This window comes from Hemiscyllium ocellatum, chromosome 15 (genome assembly GCF_020745735.1).
Source record: "Hemiscyllium ocellatum isolate sHemOce1 chromosome 15, sHemOce1.pat.X.cur, whole genome shotgun sequence".
NCBI lineage: Eukaryota > Metazoa > Chordata > Chondrichthyes > Orectolobiformes > Hemiscylliidae > Hemiscyllium > Hemiscyllium ocellatum.
The window spans coordinates 55,801,501-55,823,616 of NC_083415.1; the positions used below are offsets into that span (position 1 = coordinate 55,801,501).

Here is a 22,116-nt window from a genome sequence, read left to right on the forward strand (position 1 = left end):
CCCAATCCTGGAAATGGACACCAAGTTGAATCTCAGACCTCAGTTGGATGATTTGGAGGTTCTTATTACATTTTTTAAAAAGTCACAAGTTTGGCCACAGCAGTTGAGACATAGGCAGACCCTGAAGTCATTGCACCAGTGATACCTTGGTACAGCTGAATGCAAATTTTAAAAAAAAATCCATGTTTATAAAAATTACCTTGTCGCATCTTTCTAAAAATGCGCACACTTACATCCGCAGAGCTCATTGCAGAAGCAACTGTAGTGACCTTTGAGAATTCATCTAAAATTTCACAATTAGTGCTGAGCAGTTTTTGATGTCAGATATTTCTATATAAAGCATTGCTTTCGTATATTCTAAATAAAACCAAGTATTCTATTCACAATGGCAAACGGCTCTGTACTAGATAGAACAATTCAGAATTTAAGTTTACAACAGAGATTTGGTACACACTGCTAGCATGACATCGATTGAAGACACTCAAGAGGAGAAAACATGGAGTGTTTTGAACTTACCTGGAAAGTCAACGATGAGCCAGCCGTCATCTTCCTTTTCAGTCAAACTGGGATCAGGACCCTGGGTGCAGACCTCCTCCGTTTCCCCATAGAAAAGACTGGTGAGTCGGTGGAACATGGCGGTCTGGCTGTGAAGCTGGCCTGCAATTTAAATGCACAGGCAGACAACCACTCTCTTAGCGGGAGACAAGAGGCCGATGAGCAGACAGTGCACAATGATCCCTCAGGCGGTATTCAGCTTAAACAGAGACCACAATGCAAAGTGTCATATGGCCGCTCACTTGGGTTTACATGGAAAGAAGGCCTAAAACAAAACATGGCAGAGAGAGAAAAGAAAACACATTACTACATCTTCCAGTCGCTACCCAACAAATGCTGACTAATCATGTGTTACTATGTACCAGTGGGTTAACATAGCTCTAGAGTCCGAGGTGTACAGCATGGAAACAGACCTTTTGGTCCAACTTGTCCATTCCAAACAGATATCCTAACTTAATCTAGTCCTTCTTGCCATCACTTGGCCCATATCCCACTAAACCCTTCCTATTCATATACCCCATCCAGATGCCTTTTAAATATAACAATTATCCCAGCCTCCACCACTTCCTGTGGCAGCTCATTCCATACACACACCACCCTCGGTTGAAAAGTTGCCAGAGGTCCCTTTTGAATCTTTCCCCTCTCACCCTAAACCTATGCCACCAGTTCTGGACTCCCTCACCCTGGGGAAAAGACCTTATCTATTTATCCTAACAGTGCTCCTCATGATTCTATAAACAACTATAAGGTCAACCCTCAGCCTCTGACACGCCAGGGAAAACAGTTGGTGAAGAAAACAATAGCATACACGTTTTTAAAGTGAGTCAGTTAATTAGGTAATTACATAACCGGTCAGTCAGGTAATTACATAACCGATCTCTCACACTTTGGGCTAACACCAATCGGGTTCAATAAAGCAGCAAAAAGTGCTGGAGAAACTCAGCAGGTCTGGCAGCATCTGTGGAGAGAGAGCAGAGTTAATGTTTTGAGTCTAATTCTGAACAGTCATATTGGATGGGAAAAATTAACTGTTTCTTTCTCCACAGATGCTGACAGACCTATGGGGGATTCACCAGTGCTTTTTGTTTTTATTTCAGGTTTCCAGCATTGGCAGCATTTTGCATTTTTTTTTGATGGTCTGTTTCAATGTTAATTGCTGACTCAGGTTTAATGTTGTGAGGAAGATTCATGGGTTCTCCTCTCACCCCACACAATACTCCAAAGCATTGAATACCCTATCATCAGTCCTCTTGTTGACTAACCCATCAATCCTCTCAGCACACTAACTCCAATACTCGATGGGCTGAATGGCCTCTTTCTGTGCCACAATAACTATGGCCAAATCGGAAGTAGAGTTTTAACCGTTGGTCAGACAACCAACTTTCTTTCTCCATCCTCAATATTTTGAGGATCAATATATTAAAATGTAAAGAATTTTTGTTTTAAATGCAGTATTTTCAAAGCCGGTGATTTTTCAAGCTGCGCACTGCAGAGTTCTGGACATTAATCTTCAATTTCCATAGTCTCAAACCAATTGCAATATTAAGCATCTTTGGTTAAGTAATCTCCCAACATCCATGTACAACACAACCACATAGAAACGATACCAGTAGAGGTCAGTGACAAAGAGCCCTTATCCTGAGGGAGATAAAAAAACCCAACTCTTCAGGAAAAGGAGAGAAAGCAGTTCTTAAAAAGTTAAGATAGGGATAGAATTTGCTTTTCAAAAAGAGAAATAAAATTTTCCAGCACTCAATTGGCTAAACACGCAAACTCTGGTGATATTTGGAGCATTTCCTTGGGTACTCACATTCAAGTATCACCACATCATATTAGGTGCGTCAAGTGACATGATGGCAAGAAAATAAGGCTATCAAGCCTACAGTTTGCAATTACTCTTTAAAGTCAACCATCTTCAACACTGACTCCCTCCACCATTGATGCACAGTCTTAGAAGTGTATCTGCAAGATGTACTGCATCAACTCACCAAGTCTCCTTTGATAAGACCTTCTAAACCCATAATCCAGAAGGGCTAGGGCAGCAGATGCATGGGAACAATAAATCCTCAAAACTCCCCTCCAAGCATCACACCATTTTGGAATTGAACTATATCACTGTTCCTTCATTGTTACAGTAAAAATCTTGGTAATTCCTTTCTAACTGTACTGCAAATGTCCCTACAGCAGATGAACTACAGCTTTGCAAAAAGACAGCTCACCGCCACTTTCTCCAGAGCAATTAAGGATGGGTAACAAATGCAAGTCTCGCCAGCAACCCCCAAATCCCAGATTTAAAACGGGTCTCAGGGTCAACCTTTACTAAATAATTATAGTAGTATAGGAATTCCACAACAACTGTCAGAAGGCATATTTCCTTGCAGTTCCATCAATGTAATATTCCTCATTTGGGCTGATTTATTCCCTTGAAAACCGTTCCACTAACTTCGGAGTTTTGCTACAAATCAAAATGTAGCATTTTGTCAAGAGAAAGCAAGTGCAGGAGTTGGAGAGTGGTGCAGTATTGAACTGCCAGTAGTGCAAATCTAATGGTGTTCATTGATTCCACTTTTAAGTAAAAACGAGACAGTATCACATTAATTCCAGAAACCGTAGGGAATAACCTTATACATTTTCTCCCCCCACCCCCCCCCCCCAACAGAGACATTTAGCAAGCACAAACTCTAACAGACTGTTACGTAGCTTTACTTTAATTGAAAGCAGTTCTACTAAGAGTTCACATTGAGAATTTAAAATTTAGTTTCAAAATCTGGAAAATAAAGTTGGCACCAACAAAAAAAAAGTGACTATGAAGCTAAATAAAAACAAAGGAATGCAGATGCTGTAAATCAGAAACAGATTGCTGGAACAGCTCAACAAATCTGACAGCATCTGTGGAGAGAAATCAGGGTTAATGTTTCAGGTCAAGTGATCCTTCCTCAGAACTGTGGTGCTGTTGGATAGATGTTTAAAAAAGATCACAAGTCCATCAGGGAACAAAAATTGCCTTCCACCAACAATATGTTGGCTCCACCGCATATCTATGGGTTTAAGTTCTAACTGCCCTGTAAAGTTAGTTGGCAAGTCAGTTATATTTAATGAAATAACCAGCCTTGCCAGAGATATCAACCTCAATGATTTTTTTTTCCAAAGAATTATCTGCTAGTCATTCCATTGTTCTAGTCTAGTGCAAACAAAGCTAATTGTCGGACTAACCACAGGGTAGATGCACAAGTATTAAACATTTAGCAGTAATTCAGAAAGAGGGAAAAAGATACTTGATTTTGTGTAGTTTCTCTCAAACACTGCTCAAATGAAGTACTTTTGACATGTCCAGGTCATTCAGTACAATGTGCGTTTCGTCAACACGAATTGGCGATAACACAATTGATGAATTGTGTATGACATTTGGATAACACAAACTTTCTGCTGAGTAGGTATAGTGATGTTTATAGTGATCTTCTACAGTGTGATTTTCTTTAGCGATTTTCCCATAGCACAGGATTGCAGAGGAACACAACTGCCACGTTATAGAACAACCTGGAGTTTTAGTCAAGATAGAGGAGTAGGAGGGCTCCTGCACTGAAGCCCATCTGCTCCAAATCATTTCTTTTTCTTACCCACCCTTCCTCTTTCTACTTACCTTTCATTCCCACATGGCATCAGGGGTAATGAGTTGAGCCAGCGCAGACTTGTCTGTTTTTACATTATTTCTTCCTTTACATTTGACCTTACTTACCTTCTGTGGAGAGCAGCTGGCAACTTCAGCAGTGGCTGCATTGTCAAGTTTGGCCTAGCCTGGTCTCATGGCGACAGCAAGATGACACTGAAGAATTGCATCATGGTTGTGTGGCAACAGGGCAGTGATGGTCTCAGCATCGAGGTGGAAGGATTGAGATCCAGACCCATAGCTAAGCACTCGGGGACTGTAATGCTAAACATTTAACTTTATTTTCTTCTTTATATTCAAGATTTTGTACCTTGGTACCCAAAATAGTACTGGACAATGGCGACTTTGAAAACCGTACAATGTACTTCTGTACTTGAGCACGTGACCATAAAACCTAACTCTAATACAGGAAACATTGCAACCAATTTGCCCACAGTATGTTCACACAATGAGCAGTGTGATAATGGCCAGAAGGTCTGTTTAGCTGATACTGATGAAATCATTGCTGAGGCCACTGAGGAGAATTCAAACTTTTATACTACAGGGTCTTTTACATTCTGAGGCGCGGTGGAGGGGCTGGCCTAGGTTTTAACGTTTATCTGGCAGTACAGTGTGCTCTCTGTAAGTCAACCTTCATTTGTGTGGGGAGGTTCTGGAGTGAGATTGAACCCAGAACATTGAGACTCAAAGGGATAGGTGTGTTAAAGCAGAGCCCACAGCTGGTATTTAGCTCATTGCGCAATCAGCAGAGCTATAATTTCCAGTTGGGAGTTAAATAGCAATTTTTTTTGTTCTTTACAGTTCATTTCCAACATCTACAGGGTGTCATCTATAAAAGTGGGACAAGTGCTTTGTTTTTACTCAGGTAACCTAGCTCCTATATCATTACAGTGCGTCAGCCTGAGAATCATTCCACTGCCTCAGTCTATTCTCCAAAGGGCAGAGAGGAAAGATATAAAAACAACTACCAAAATAAGAGGCTTGTGGTTTATGTTGTAGTAATTTAGGAATCATACATTATATTTTCCCAGTTAGAGAATTGTTTCCATCATTGTAATTAGGTATCGTTGCAAAATGGATGTAATAACAATACTCAAGAGAGTTACAGGTTACAACCTACTGAGGTGTCCAGATACTTTAGGTAGTTGGTAGTGAATCACAAACTGGAATTTGATAAGACAGATTCAAATAGCATCAGCCTAGAGTTTCTAATCTGGTGCAAGATGTTGGAAAGTTGGGTTAAGGAAAAGGCTTCTACTGTATATACAGCACCTTCCAGATTATCCCAAAGCATTTTAGATTTGATTAGTTTCATTTAGATTCCCTACAGTGTGGAAACTGGCCCTTTGGCCCAACCAGTCCACACTGACCTTCCAAAGAGTAACCCACACAGGGCAATTTCCCTCTGACTAATGCACCTCACACTATGGGTAATGTAACACGGCCAATTCACCTGACCTGCACATCTTTGGACTGTGGGAGAAACTCCACCTTTAGAGTGTGGTTACAAGTGTTGCATAGTCAACTGTAAAATATTTGGGGAAGGGTTGGCTTAGCGGTATTAAGGCTAGACTGTTAATCCAGGGACCCAGGTAATGTTCTGGGGACCCAGGTTCAAATCCCATAATGGCAGATGGGTGAAATTTGAATTCAATAAAAATCAATAATTAAGATGACCACAAATCCATCATCAATTTACCAATGCCCTTTAGGAAAGGAATTGTTATCCTCATCCGGTCTGGTCTACATGCGACTTCAGACCCACAGCAATGTGGTTGACTCAACTGCCCTCTGGACAAATAGGGATGGGCAATAAATAATTCAGGCCACAGCGAGAGATGGGACAGATTTCTCATTGGGAGATTGCCCATTGGTGGGAAACGTTGCTTCAAGGTTTCTCTCCTGTAAGCTCCGGGAGGTCCGAAGCATCTAGAAATTGCCAAAAGGCAGCTACTGATATTATAGCAGTCTGAAAACTATAGTGAAGACCCACCATTTGTTGGAGATGTGATGGCAGAAAGGTTCGTGATTATGGAAAATCAAGTAATGCAGGCTGTGCTCTAGGGTAAATGGGAAGTGAATACATTGAAGATGATGATGATGATCCTACTTTCATCAGCAGAGACCTGTGATCAGGATTTGAAGTAAAGAACTGAAATATTGTATGAGAGAGCAATTTATATACTCACATAATTCCTCTGATGCAAGCATTTATAGGAGCTACAAAGAGGGAGGGCAACCCTATCCATGTCTCAAGAGTAAAGTTGCAGAAGTATTCTACCTCAATAATGCAGCCCCAATAGTGTAGAGTCACCAACCAACACTCGTCAATACAGCCTTTGGAAGGGAGAACCCCACAGGCTTAAGTCAGACAGTAACAGAATTTATATAGAGACAACTACAGAGCATAAAACACATTAGCATTGGTACCTATTCAAAGAATGCATGACAGGCACAACACATAAGCAACACTTAAGGACGTTGCATGTTTGTGGAGGCAGTGGTGTGTTTATGATCATGGAACAAGAATAGGCCCTTTGGGCCAGCTCTGCCATTCGATAAGCTCACGGATGAACAGATTTTAATCTCAACTCTACATTCCTGCACACACCCAATAATCTGTGTAGTAGTAATGTAACTTCACCAGCAATCCAGCACCCCAGGCTCATGTTCAGGGCACACTTAATTTGCACCATGGTAGGTGGTAAAATTTGAACTCGGAAAAACCTATCTGGTTCACTAATATTCTTTCAGAAAGGAAATCCGCAATCCTTACCAATTCTAGGCTACATGGGACTCCAAACTAACAGCAATGTAATTGACTCTGAACTGCCTTCTGGGCAATTTGCGATGGGCAATAAATATTCTAGCTTAGCAAGCATTACCCACAACTCAGGTGATTTATTTAAAAAAAACCCTAGAAAATGGTGGATGACTAAACATGGAGCACAATACTTTACGGCATGAGATTTGTCACTTTTAGTCCACTCAAGTGCCTTTGAAACCCCAGAAATGGCAATTGTAATGTGCGAGTACTTGAAAATAAGTAGTGACACACTCGTGAGTAAGGATGCTTTCTTCAGCTGTTTTCTTAGAGATGCTTGAAAGAGACTAGGCCTATACAATAGCTTTCCATATTCCTATTAGCATCAGAGGCAATAGGATTGAAATTCCAGTCAAGTATCAAAAATCCAAAGGATTGTCACCATTTCTTCAGTCTCCTCTGTGTGTCTTGGTACTATCACCCGCTCATTGTTTTTGCCCTCTATATTTGGATTGATGACCAAAGATAACAACTAATAAATAGGGAATTCTTTACCCAGAGAAAAGTTGGAATGTGGTTCCACATAGAGTAGTTTGAGGCAGATAGCATGAAATGCCTTCTGAGGGAAAGTGTGTGAAAGACAAAGCAATATATTCACATGCGACTGGGTTAGATGGAGGAGGACGTAGAGCATTAATGATAATGACAGACTAATTAGGTTAAAATGGTCTCTTTCTATGCAATAAATTTTATGGGCAGCCATATTCACCTTGTCTCTGATGCTAATGTTATGGACAGACAAAAAGGCAATCTGAATGAAATTTCAGTCAAATATCAAAAATCCAAAAGGACTGTCACCATTTCTGGTGGCTGGCTGACCGACAGAAGGCAGACAGTGATTGTAGATGGAAAGTATTCTGCCTGGAGGACAGCGTTGAGTGGGATCCCACAGGGCTCTGTTCATTGGACTCTGCTCTTTGTAGTTTTCATAAATGACTGAGGAGGTCGAGGGGTGGGTTAGTAAATTTGCAGATGACACAAAGGTTGGAGGTGTCGTCGATAGTACAGACGGCTACTGCAGCGCGACAGACAGCATGCAGAGCTGGGCTGAGAAATGGCAGATGGAGTTCAACCTGGATAAATGTGAAGTGATGCATTTTGGAAGGTCAAACTCAAATGCTGAATGTACGATTAAAGATAGGATTCTTGGCGGTGTGGAGGAACAGAGGGATCTGGGTGTGCAGGTACATAGATCCCTCAAAGTTGCCACCCAAGTGGATAGGGTTGTTAAGAAAGTATGTGGTGTTTTGGCTTTCATTAACAGGGGGATCAAGTTTAAGAACCGCAAAGTTTTGCTGCAGCTGTACAAGTCTCTGGTGAGACCACACATGGAATATGGTGTCCAGTTCTGGTCGCCCTACTATAGGAAAGATAGAGGCTTTGGAGAGAGAGTGCGAAGAAGGTTTACCTGGATGCTGTCTGGACTGGAGGGCTTACCTTATGAAGGAAGGTTGAATAAGCTCAGACTTTTCTCTCCAGAGAGCTGTACAAAATAATGAGAGGAATAGATAGAGTCAATAGGCAGAGACTTTTCCCCAAGGCAGGATTGATTGGTACAAGTCGTCATAGTTTGAAGATATTAGGTATAAAGGAGACATCAGAGGTAGGTTCTCTATGCAGAGAGTTGTGAATGCATGGAATGCGTTGCCAGCTGTGGTGGTGGAAGCAGAGTCATTGGGGACATTTAAGCGACTGCTAGACATGCACATGGATAGCAGTGAGTTGAGGGGTGCGTAGGTTAAGTTATTATATTTTACATTAGGATTAACCTCGTCACAACATCGTGGGCCAAAGGGTCTGTTCTGTGCTATACTTTTCTATGTTCTACATCTATGTTCTAACATCACTGTCGCTATCTAGCTTAGCCTCCCCATACTTATCCCACAGAACACCTCTTGTATTGGAAATATCTCAATTGCTTGAGTGTATGCAGATATTATTGTAGGTAATGGTACTTTGCCTCCCCACATTTCTCACTTATCCAGCGTGCCACATGTGCAGTCATTGTGCAATCAGATAACTAGAATTTTTTTGTCAGATCAAATCTGTACTTCATGGGATTATGATCCATGTCTTCAGCCCTTTTTCTGATGGCTGCTCCCTGCTACACGTGCTCTCAATTGACAGGGGTGCATAAAAACTCTGAATATTTTCCAGGTTGAAGTGAGCAACATCTGTGTACATCTGTCCTCGTATCCTTAGGAATGCTGTGTGCTCCCAGAGAGGAGAAGCTTGGCCCCACATGTTCGCATTACAATCAGGAGATTTTAATCGAATAGAAGATTAACAGGCTCACCAATACTCAGCTGTATTCAAGGACAGGTACCTCCAATACTGCTCTGTAACAAGGCAATTTATACTCTGCCAGGGCAGCCAATTTTATCCCATGAAGGAAGCAATTAGATTCTACTCCTCTTCTGCCAGAAAGTATGCCCAGTTAAGAAACAACATGTTGGGGATCAAATGCACAAAACCACATCCAGCCAAAACACACTGAAGTTCTAATGCCTTCAGAAAAATAAATTCTAGAGTACGTCTGGAAGGTCATTAGTGGTTTACATCAACAGTACTAGACCACACAAGCATTTCATAAAGAATTTATGCAAACAGTTAATATACAACAATCATTTAAGAAAATCCATCTTACTTGCCTGGAAACTCCAGACAATATCTAGATGAATGCTGAAGAAGTGGAAATTAAAATAAAATAAGGCAGAGACTATTTACAATATTTTGTACAAAGAATGATTTCAGCACAGGCTGGTCGAAGACTTGAACAAAACTAAAATCCGATAATAAGTGGCACTTTGTTTCACCACAGAGTTTCACATGCTGTTAAATCTGATTAACAAAGCTAATTCTTTCCAGGAGAAAGGGAGTGGTTGAATTAATATAACACTGAGACAGTGCCATGGTGACTGACAAATATCAAAAGGTTAAGCTCAGCCTGATCCAAAAGTAGTGCAAAAGAAACTTTGCATGGTGTGCCTTGCAAACGTTTTCTTAAAAGACACTTTTGTAAAGAACAAAAACAAAATAACACTTACTTTATTTTTTAAAAAACAGCGTCTTCTAGCCTGCTCACAGACATTTTTGAATGGCTGTGAATTGATGGGCAGCTCGATTGGTAGTCTTGGTGCCTCAGTCACCAAGTTCCAAGCTGTACTCCAGCTCTGGAGAACAACAACTAAATTGTTCCCTGGGACAAGGGGTTGTCTTATGATGGGGCTGAGTAAATTGGGTAAGTAAAAGAGAGGACTGCAGATGCTGGAAACCAGAGTTTAGATCAGAGTGGTGTTGGAAAAGCACAGGAGGTCAGGCTGCTCAGATGCTGCCTGACCTGCTGTGCTTTTCCAGCACCACTCTGATCAAAACCCTGAGTAAATTGGGTGCATATTCTCTGGAGTCTAGATGAACAAGAGCTTCTCCTATTGAAACATACAAGGACTCTGAAGGGATGGATGGGGTAGATGCTGAGAGATTATATTGAGATTATATCACCCTGCCATAGGAAAGATATTATTAATGGGTAGGGTGCAGAAAAGACCTACAAGGATGTTACCAGGGCTAGAGGGTTGGAGTTTTAAGGAGAAATTGGACAAGCCTGGACTTTTATCCCCCCAGGAGGTCGAGGGGTGACCTTAATAAAATCATGAGATGCACAGATAAAGTGATTAGCAAATATCTTTTCCCTAGGGTAGGGGAGCTCAAAACTGGAGGGCATTATTTTTAAGGAGAGAGGAGAAAGATTTAAAAAGGGAGCTGAGACACAACTTCTTCACACAAAGGGTATGTGGAATGAACTGAGGGGAAGTGATAGATGCAGATACACTTAAAACATTTAAACATTTTTGGATCGGTAAATGAATAGGAAGTGTCTAGAGGGATAGGGACTAAATGCAGGCAAGTGGGACTACTGGGGTTTGGGAAATTTGGTTGGCATGGACGAGTTGGACCAAAGGGACTGCTGCCATGCTGTATGACTCAGATTCTATAATCACTGATGAAGGGCTTTTGTCCAAAGCGTAGATTTTCCTTCTCTTCAAATGCTGCCTGACCTGCTGTCCTTTTCCAGCACAACTCTAATTTGGACTCTGATCTCCATCTGCAGATTGTCTGATCACCTGATGAAGGAACGTCGCTCCGAAAGCTAGTGTGCTTCCAATTAAACCTGTTGGACTATAACCTGGTGTTGAGAGATTTTTAACTTCATTTTGCATAGTGAGGGCACGGATTTCCTTCTCTCGCCTGGCAGTTTGTGGTCTGGGATGTTTGTCCTTACTCATGCGAGAGTGACTGTCTGGTTCTGTTAGGTTTCTGCTAACTTTTATTTATACACAGAACGTAACGCTGTTTTCCAAAAGGTACACCTCTCACCAGTAGAGGACTCCATTCTCTCTTCAGCGTCATGATATATATCATTGTTTTATCCATCTACATTATACTAATGTTACAGCCAGTGTCCAAGGTTCAACCTAGGATCTTCTTTGTAACTGTTAACAACTGCTACTCTAGAGTGTTTTGAACCACTGACCTTGCAGAAAAGCTTCTTACCAGCTAGCTACAGTTAAAATCTTTTCAGGAACTTTGCCATTATAAAGCTCCACCGCACTCAGTTTTAAGCACAGAACACAGTTTAAATAATTGCAAGGATCCAACTTAAAAGTTAACTGTAAAAGAATTTGTTTAAGCGTATAATTATAGCAGTATTTGCACAGAAAGTTCAGCTAGACCCAATGCTACACTAACTGACCACACAGTTCAACCACTGAATTCAGGCCAAGTGCAGCACAGTTCAGATAGGAAACTGACGCATTATATTAAAAAAACCTGGTAGTTTTTTTCTGTTGTCACAAGGCATTTTTTATGAACTATCTTTCCCATCCTACTCAAACTCTTCCCCAGAACTTCATTAAGTATGGATTCCAAGTGTCCTTCTAGTCTTTACCACCTCCTACAATCTTCAGTCTTTAAACAGCCAGTATTAGATGTAATCCAATCACACCTTTTCAATTTACTTCCTGTGTGGTTTACCACCTTAGTCGTGTCCCATACTATCAGCCTTAACCCACTGCCCAATCTGAAGGCAAATCCAAAATGACTCATTGCACCAGTGGAAAGTTTTCACTCAAGTTCAGCTCCTAAAATAGCCTCAACCGAATACTCAACAAATACAACATTACACAAGCTGACAAGAGGTAGTTTGTTCATTTCCATACTTGCTTTTTTTTAAAAAAAAACTACGTTTGAGAGTTCTTATGGACTGTTTTCACTTACATTGGTTTCATATCAGAGTCAATAGATGTGGAGCCACTTTTCCAGTTCCACATCTATTGACTCTGGCTTCCAGCAGCTGCAGTCCTTTGGTCTCATGTCTATAAAACAAAAGGTTCCTTTCCTCACCCCATCAGTTCCACAATCAAATCTCAAAACTATACTTCCATTTCTGGTAATCGTGCCTAATAGAATGCAGAGACCCGAAGGACTGATGATTACTTCAGTTACATGATCTGCCAACTGCATTAAAATGTAGGTGTGTGACACTATTTGTTTGAGTAATAAATAGATAAATTCATGAAATCTTTTCAGGGTGATACCCGCTAACTGTGTTTGGTAAAATAGAAACAGCACAAGGAGTTTGCAATATTTAACCAGATACAAATATTAAACAAGTTATACATCTGCTACCCTCTGAATATTTTTGGGATTATCAAAATCAAATAAATGGCACGGTGGCACAGTGGTTAGGGTGGCACGGTGGCACAGTGGTTAGCACTGCTGCCTCACAGCGCCAGGGACCTGGGTTCAATTCCCGCCTCAGGCGACTGACTGTGTGGAGTTTGCACGTTCTCCCCGTGTCTGCGTGGGTTTCCTCCGGGTGCTCCGGTTTCCTCCCACAGTCCAAAGATGTGCGGGTCAGGTGAATTGGCCATGCTAAATTGCCCGTAATGTTAGGTAAGGGGTATATGTAGGGGTATGGGTGGGTTGTCGCTTCGACAGGTCGGTGTGGACTTGTTGGGCCGAAGGGCCTGTTTCCACACTGTAAGTAATCTAATCTAATCTAAATTTTCTTTCACATTCTCTACCAAGGTAGAATGGTGAATAAACCTCACACTAGAAACTGAGATTTGATCAAACTCCAGAAAATGGAACCGACTCAAACGCTCTGGTGCTGGCATGCGCAGACAGAATTGCCAACATGTGCTCCAACCAACAAGTGTTGCAGAAAACTCTCTACACCCAAACTTCCTCTGGTCCTCAATCTTGCTTTTCCCTCCTTCACCCAGCCTATGATTCATGTACCAATGGCTGGGATGAATCCCTCGGTCTATTACAGGGTCATTCAAGAGAGCAGAGTAGTCCAGGACATAAGCTGGGATCAGGATCAACAGAAAGTGAATGGTGCTTGTGCTGCGCTGATAGCGTCCCTATCTCTGGATCAGGAGGCCAAGGTTCAAATCCCACCTGCTCGAGAAATGTCTAAGAACATCTCTGAACAAGTTGATTCAAACCAATAGGGTCGAGAGATGTTTTAAACTGGGATCGATGAAAAGTTTAAAAAATGAAGATTAAATGGCTACAAAAGGGGATTCGATGAAAACTGAAACTGGAGGAGTGAATAGAGCGTGTGGGTAAAGAAAGCAGAATATGCTGAGACAAGAGTGCACATTAAAAAGGAGGTGTGTGTGCAAATGAAAACACAGAGCAGGTCAAGGGGATAGACTGCCACCTGCCACATTTACATCGTTGAAAAAGGAGTCTCAATACACATTATGGTGTAAGATCCATCTACTAGATTTAGTGACAGATATAGGACAGATGTCAGAGGTAGTTTCTTTACTCAGAGTAGTAAGGGTATGGAAAGCTTTTCCTGCAACGGTAGTAGAATTCGCCAACTTTAAGTACATTTAAGTCGTCATTAGACAAGCATATGGACGCACATGGAATAGTGTAGGTTAGAGGCTTCAGATTGGTATGACAGGTCGGCGCAACATCGAGGGCCGAAGGGCCTGTACTGTGATGGAATATTCTATTTTCTATGGTACTGCCACTATCCATATGCCTGGCAGGGATCCACAGGGGCCACTTGGTCTGGCTGGGGTGCATTCATGGAAACCACCTTTTAGTCTCATGGAAGAGGCTCTCATCTTACATTTTTGTTTTAACCACTTGTTATCAAGCAATAAACTACAAGTTACATAAGGATTATTAGGGAAACTTCCATCAAGTCTTTCTCCTTCGACATCCAATGTTGTTCATTCCCCACCTGACTCCATGTAAAATCATGCTAAGCAATTCTTAACACATTGCTCAGCATTAAGCCTTTCAGGCCTTTTCATACAAGGACAGTTTAGCCCGTAAGATCAAAAGACATAGGAGCAGAAATTAGGCCAATCAGCCCATCAAGTCTGCTCCACCATTCAATCATGGCTGATAAGTTTCTCAACCCCATTCTCTCACCTTTCCCCCCCATAACTCTTGTTAATCAAGAACTTATCTCAGTTTTAAACATACTCAATGACCTGGCCTCCACAGCCTTTTGCGGTAATGAATTCCATTGATTCACCACTCTGTGGTTGAAGAGGTTTCTCCTTATCTCCATTCTAAAAGGTCTTCCCTTTACTCTGAGGCTGTACCGTCACATCCTAGTCTCTCCTACCAATGGAAACACCTTCCCAACATCTACTCTGTCCAGGCCATTCAGTATTCCGTCTGTTTCAATTAGATCTCCTGTCATCCTTCTAAACTCCATGAGTATAAACCCAGCATCCTCAAATGTTCCTCATACGTTAAGCTTTTCATTCCTCAGACCTCATTTGCTCTCCCTCAAGCCTTCGGCATCATTGACGTGGCTCCTGGATCCAGCTTCTGACGTCACTTCATTCTGGCAAAAGATTCACAGGCCCATCCTGCAGCACGGAGTTCTTTATTTGACTAAAACCCTTTTGTTTTGGGGAAAGTAAAAGGCAATCAGCACATCAGGATAGTTTTTCTGCCTTGCGCGCATGAAGTACACACTTCGATCAGGATACGGGATCTTTTGCAACTTTGCTGTCACCATGTAAAATTTATTTGAAATCAACATGAGAAAAGTTCTGAGCATTGACAATGGTTTGCTTTAGCTGCAATGACTGCATCATGTAAAAATGCAGTATTTCCTGGTATATACTTGGTACAGCAGTAACTTCATCTTCAAAAACATACTAAATAAATTTAACGTTTAGGTCACTTCCTGTGTACTTTATTTGGAAAAGGCTATGAATCAATTTCAGCACCAGTAGATTTTAGCAATGTGGTTAGCACTGCTGCCTCACAACGCCAGGGTTCAATTCCCGCCTCAGGCGACTGACTGTGTGGAGTTTGCACGTTCTCCCCGTGTCTGCGTGGGTTTCCTCCGGGTGCTCCGGTTTCCTCCCACAGTCCAAAGATGTGTGGGTCAGGTGAATTGGCCATGCTAAATTGCCCGTAGTGTTAGGTAAGGGGTATATGTAGGGGTATGGGTGGGTTGCGCTTCGGCAGGTCGGTGTGGACTTGTTGGGCCGAAGGGCCTGTTTCCACACTAAGTAATCTAATCTAAAATATGAAGTATTAATAGGAAGTCACAGCAGATTGCCTACACTAACAGACTGACCACACTTCACAAGTAATTCATTATCTACAAAGTGCATTGAGACCCCCAGTGGTCATGAAAAACGTTATATTCCCTTTTAGAACCTTACACTCAGATTCTGACCAAAATCTGCACTTATAAAAAGTGGCACCCCCAGCAAAACACAGGTTCATAAGAGTTTGCACTTGGAGTTGTGTCCACATTAACACAACACAGTGTGAAACAGTTATTTTTAAAGGCAATCTCTGATCTCTGGAAACTTTATAAAAGGCTTTAATTGTTGTTCTCCTTAATAATACAAACTTGCCGTCAGGACCAGGGCCCCATGCATACTCAGTGGTAGTGCTTTAATTTTATATGCAGAGTGCTATTTACATACTTCAGTATTACTGAGATCTTGCTGCCTTGTACAGTAGTCAGGTGGTGACATTCCAACTGTGGTGACGTGCAGGAACTTGGGGTGCGTGTTCTCATAGATCAAGGGATGGACTTTGTGTCTTTACTTTTCAGGTGGCGAGGACTCATGGAGGTGGTGGGGGAGTGATCCGAACATTGCGTTTTCTTTTGGCTGTTTCTTTAATTTCACCTTTTGTTTTTAATTCCTATCTTTTCTTTACAAAGCTAGCATCGGAGAATGGCAACTTTGTACACTTTTCACTGTACTCCCGCTTTCTTATACTCAATGAAAAATAAATCTAAGTCATCAATAAAAAAAAGACCAACCATCAATACATCCTCATGTGAATCATTCATTAGGGAGCAAACCAAATGTTTCCATTACTGATGACAATAGAGGCAAAAAAGTTTAATATATCTTCTCAAGCCTATTTACATATTCGCACAGCTAATTGAAAGTTGTCTGCACATGTTTCTTCATAAACTTAAGCACACAAGGGATGTTGGAGGGAAGAGACCTTAACACTTTGTATATGAACATTTTACTGACAATTTTTGTTTATACAACTTTCAGAATAATGCACCACGATGAAGGATGTCAAACAATGCCCACTAGATGATTTTCAAAACTTGACCGAGATACAGGTTTGTGGAATCTCAATAACAGACACAAACAGGCTATGTTGTGTGTGTGCGTGTGTACAGCCACTTCACAACAGCCTGACACATCGCTGGAAAGGCTCTTAATTCTACTTATTGGCAAGAAGCTAATCTTTTAGACTTTGTATAAAGAGTTGCTGAGCATTTTTTTTGGTTGCTTGACAATACCTTAAACCCAGTAAATGGGCCCAAGTGCTTTCACAGGATAAGAAAGAAAACACCATGTAGGTACACATTAGGACAGGTGACCAAAGTTGTATCAGAGGTAACTTTAAAAGAAATGCCTTAGAATAAGAGAGCTTATGAACTAGATAGTTATGACAATGGAAGGCTTTAGAAAAGGTCCTATGATATTTTTGTAGACATCACAACATTTGGAAGTTTCTGTATCAAACCAGATACCTTGGACATCATAATGATTCTTCAACACCAGCAATAAGTGACATTTGCCACCCAACCCTAGGAGGGCAACGCCTAAAGCTCTAGTGACACCACCAGAATTGAAATAACAGGAAGGCAATGAAGTTTACATTCATTTCATTGTTGTTCTTTGCAATTTGTCTCCAGACTCATCATCAAAATGCCACTCAGTAACATTCACTCACTTCTCAAAGTGATCATACAATGCATTAAATTGTCACAAGTAATCCAGATTAACATGTTGCAATCAAACGAAACTTTGAAAGTATAATTGAAAGTACAAAAGAATCAAGTTTTGAGAGGTAATAGTGGCACATGAATGAGGAAATAAAGAGAGTGTGGTAGGAGACAAACGGTGAGGGAGGGGAGACAAAGAAAAAGAATGCACGAGAGAAAGGGAAAAAAAAATGTGTACATTAGAAAGGACAGAGAATGAGAATGCACACGAACAAAATAAGCGGAGTGTGTGCAAGGCAATAATGGTTAATTTCCAATCTTGCACTTTAAATGAGGGAAGACAAAATGAATGAAGAGAATACTAGTAAAAGTAGTTTATTAAAAAAAAGTGTCATACTCATCCCCAAGTGGTAACTGTTTCTCTCCACAGATGCTGCAACATCTGACGACTTACCCCAGTATTCGGTGTATGTTACAAGTCTCGAGAAAGTTTGTTTTCTTATTTTTGCCAGTGAACAGTGTCAGGGGATTTTAATTTAATAACATTTCTCATGATAGAACAGTTTATGCTGACTTTTATTGGACACAGTCATCGTGGATGTTTTGATGTGCATAACACTAATATTAGATGATGAAAGATCTGAACTAAGTTACATGTTGTTCTGAATCACCGTATTGCAGGAAGTTGCATCATTTGGATATTGAAGGCCACAAAAGAACAAATGAAGCATTCAGTTCTCTTCCTACACGCATATAATTCACATAAAATACACAAAGTAGGACAATAAACACTAGTGCCACAATTAATCCATCATTGAAAAATATGTATTGCAATTTTGATGGCAAAACTGCCGGCTCCACCAACACTTTCCATACCAGAAGGAACAGTCAATGCACTGAGTAAAAGTGTCAATTGGGCCCTAGAGTGCTACAATGTTGAGTTCTAACAATAGTATTCCACAACATCTATGGAATGAAGGTTTTGTACTGGACTAGCAACTCAAATTTATAGGTCATGCACTATATCACCAATAAAGCTGCTGTTGTTGCAATAGTCAAACCAGTTCATTCAGCTCCTTTAGTGAAGGGAATTTGGCACCTTTACACAACCCCACTCCTGGATAGGGTCCCTGAAGCTATTCATTTGTACATTTACAATGAAATAGCCCTTTGCTGCATTCTCAGAGCATCAGAGTGCAGCTTCGCCAACTTCAACAGCATCCTGAAAATACATACTGTTTTAAATTGGCTGGGTTTTTTTGGGAGCTGAAGATGTGTTGCTGGTTAAAGCACAGCAGGTCAGGCAGCATCCAAGGAATAGGTACCTGGGTTGTTTGGGAGGGAAATCTAGGTGGAACAGGTGCAGGGAACAGGGTTAGGGAAATGATGTTGTTTACTAAAAAAAAAAAATTTGATTCACAAGACCGGGCAGATCTCATGGGAGATTAGAGTGGTGCTGGAAAAGCAAATCACAGCTGGTCAGGCAGCATCCGAGCAGCAGGAAAATCAATGTTTCGGGCAAAAGCCCTTCATTAGGAATAAATCTCATGGGAAACTTGTTCAGCAGACACAGGAAGACACAGCAAACTCACATGCTAGCTTTCATCCTGAACGACATTGTACCCACCTACACTGAAAGTACTGCAGTCACCATGGCATTCAACTCAATGCCCTCAGCTATTTACAATCTACATTAATGAATTACATGAAGAAACAGTACAAAGTATCCAAGTCTGGTGATGATACACATCTAGGTGGAATGTAAGCTGAGAGCAGGACATGGAGACTCCAAAGAAATATTGACTAGCTAAGAGAATGGTTAACAAGGTAATAAGATGGCATAAAATGAGGAAGGAGGCAGTGATTCACTTGTAAGGATAGAGAAGCAGTGCATTTAAAATGCCAAATTTGTGAAACTTTGGTGTTTTGAGAGACTTGTGCACACTTGTAGAAACATCAGAGCAAGCATCAGAGGGGTGGGTTGGTGTAGACAGGAGCGGACACCCAAGGCCCTGCTAAATGTGTCTGAAAAATCCAATGTAATAAACTGAACTTTATTTCATCCACCATACAATAGGCCCAGTCATAAACACAAGATTACAGAATTCCTAACACACTGGTAAGATTGCAACCAAATCAAAGGCAGAACCGAACTTACTTTATCACCACAGGCAACAGCAAATAGTCAGGCTAGGATTCCACTATTTATTTTGCATCCTGCCTCACTAGAATATCCTTTTACTGAGAAGTTCCCAAGGAAATTCCTTACTAAGTTACAAATCGCTGGGTCACAATGCCAGGTTGTTGAAGGTGGGTGGGGGCGTATAGGGAGGATTGGAGAAGCAGCAGGAGGTTCTCAACTTGAAATTACAGAATTGCTCTTGATACTCTCTCGTTTGCCTGGCATCCCCAGGTAGCTTTCACAAGTGGGCAGCACTGAATATAGGTCAAGAACCCTGCTCTCTTCCTACAGTTTCTTCAAAGATATGCCACTTCAAAACATTCCAAAATAACAAACATTACTTTCCAATAGGAGCCTCAACATTGGGATTGAAATCGACTACAGATTTTAACCCTTTCCTGGTGGCGGCTTGGGTTGGAGGGGGGAGTGGATGAAATATGGAGGGGTGGATACGATGAATTGATACCCCACAGATCTTGGTTAATAAAACCAAAAGTGCACATGCTGGACATCTGAAACAAAATAAAGTGCTGAAGAAACTCAGCAGATTTGGCAGCATTTGTGGGGAAGAGGAAACTGAATTAAATGTTGTGACCAGTGGCTGGATTTCAGTGACAGCAGAGGTGCACTGGACTTAAAATGTTCAGTTTTCTCACTCTCTGTAATGTTTGCCCTGGAGTGTCAGGGGCTGAGGGGTAACCTTATTGAGGTTTATAAAATTATGAGGGGCATGGATAGGATAAATGGGCAAGGCATTTTCCCTGAGTGGCGGAGTCCAGAATTAGAGGGCATAGGTTTAGGGTGAAAGGGAGAAAAAAATTTACAAGTGACCTAAGGGACAACTTTTTCTCCCAGAGGGTGGTACGTGTATGGAATGCCAGGGGAAGTGGTGGAGGCTGGTACAATTGCAACATTTAAAAGGCACCTGGATGGGTATGTGAATAGGAAAGGTTCAGAGGCATATGGTCCAAGTGCTAACAAGTGGGGCTAGATTAGCTGAGGATATCTGATCGGTCATGGACGAATTAGACAGAAGGGATTGTTTCCGTGCTGTACATCTCTATGACGCTAAATGCTGCCAGACTTGAGTTTCTCCAGCAATGTCTGTGCTTGCTTCAAATTTCTGTGGGGAGGGGGGCGGGGGAGGCGAAGAGGGGTTGGCATATATTAGAATTGGGCAAACAGTTTTCCAAATTCTCCTACAAAACCGACACTTGGTATGCAATAGTACACTAAATCTACATTTTTTGAAAAAAGTATGTTAGAAAAGCTGAAATTACATCAATGTTCAAAATATAAATTTCTATAAAATTGATCCTAGTGAGAACCTTTTAAAGACCTGGCTCCCTCCCCTCATTTAAGTAACTACGGGTAAACCTACCGTTCAGATGTAAAGACAGACAAAAGCAGTTTCAGGGGCCAGAGTGATCGAGGTGGTCCCTTTAAGGAGGATGGCGTCATTGTGCTGCTGTGTTTTATGTTAATAACCTTCACGTCACCTTATTGACTAATCCCAACTATCCAATACCAACAAAATCAGCTGTTTTCACAATGGATTGACAGCAAGTCCGATTTACAACAAACTGAGATATACAATACGAGTAACAAATGCAATTCTCTGCACGGAAGACTCAATTATAATGTGCAGAATCCCTCATTTCATTTTTCTTAAAAAATGACAATAGTTAATCCGTTTCCGAGTTAACATCCCTCTGGGGAAAAGCAGACGGTTACATATTCAAACACACACTTACGTACATCAATGTCCATTTCAGGTCGATACTATACAAGGGGTTGGCAAAACAAGGCTTACATAATACATCGAAACAGTTCTCTCATACACAATCTAGGCGGGAGTTAAGTCACAGCGATAACAGTTTAAGAGGAGAAAATGCGGTAGGTATTGTTCAGTGGGAATCATAAATATTTTTCCGCAGGAACAAATTGCCTGCTCAAACTCCAAAAGGAAACAAACTGAAAGGATAATAAAGGTCCAACAGCATAAGCACTAAATACCTGACAGCAACTGCAGCCTCAAGTAACAAGCGTTGTAATAAGAAAAGCTGACCTATAACACAAGGAAAGATGTCACAGTGAGGGAGGGGAAGTGATACTTACCTGCCTTCTCTCTGTCTCTCTTTCTCTTCCCGTGTGTGTCAAGTATTTTTTGCAGTCACTTTGTAAACAAGATGAAAACCAAAATTTTCAAAAGAAACTACACGGGCTGTTCAAGTGAGGTAGAACACATCTGCGAATACAGCAGGGAGGGGAGGAGTAAAGTACTGACTGCTTGTGTATTTTGGTTGCTTAAAAAAAGACGTTCGTTCTTCTCAGAAGAAAGGCTCTCTCCCCCCCCATCCACCCCAGCCAGTGCCGCTGTTATTTTGCACCCAGTTGGTCCCGCGGACTGTATCAGATTTTGGAATTGACTGAACAGCTGATCGGGGGCGGGGCCTCTTTGTGACGTTCTCCCCATCACCCCGCCAATCAGCGTCCAACTCACCCATCCCCACGTGACCTTGCAATTGCAATTTTTCTCTCCCCTTGAAGGGAGATTATGCGTAAATCCAGGATCATGTCTGATGTCACTTTCATTGAGACCTCGCAGGTTTTATAAATGCAAG

At 41.4% G+C, this 22,116-nt stretch overlaps 1 protein-coding gene across 4 annotated transcripts in view; it reads right to left on the bottom strand.

The window, feature by feature from the left end:
• Positions 1-21,900, bottom strand: part of LOC132822792 (tumor protein p53-inducible nuclear protein 2) — a 48,338-nt gene extending 26,438 nt beyond the window's left edge. For 3 of the 4 annotated variants that reach the window (XM_060836143.1, XM_060836139.1, XM_060836142.1), the window contains exons 1-2: positions 21,611-21,900; positions 517-820 (exon numbers count right to left, since the gene is read on the bottom strand). In XM_060836143.1, coding sequence (XP_060692126.1) covers positions 517-634 — 118 coding nt within the window. In that variant the 5' untranslated portion in view covers positions 635-820; positions 21,611-21,900. Of the gene's footprint in view, positions 1-516; positions 821-21,246; positions 21,322-21,610 lie in introns of those variants that run through there. The other variant, XM_060836140.1, reaches the window with a different exon arrangement.
• Between the last annotated feature and the right edge of the window lie 216 nt (positions 21,901-22,116).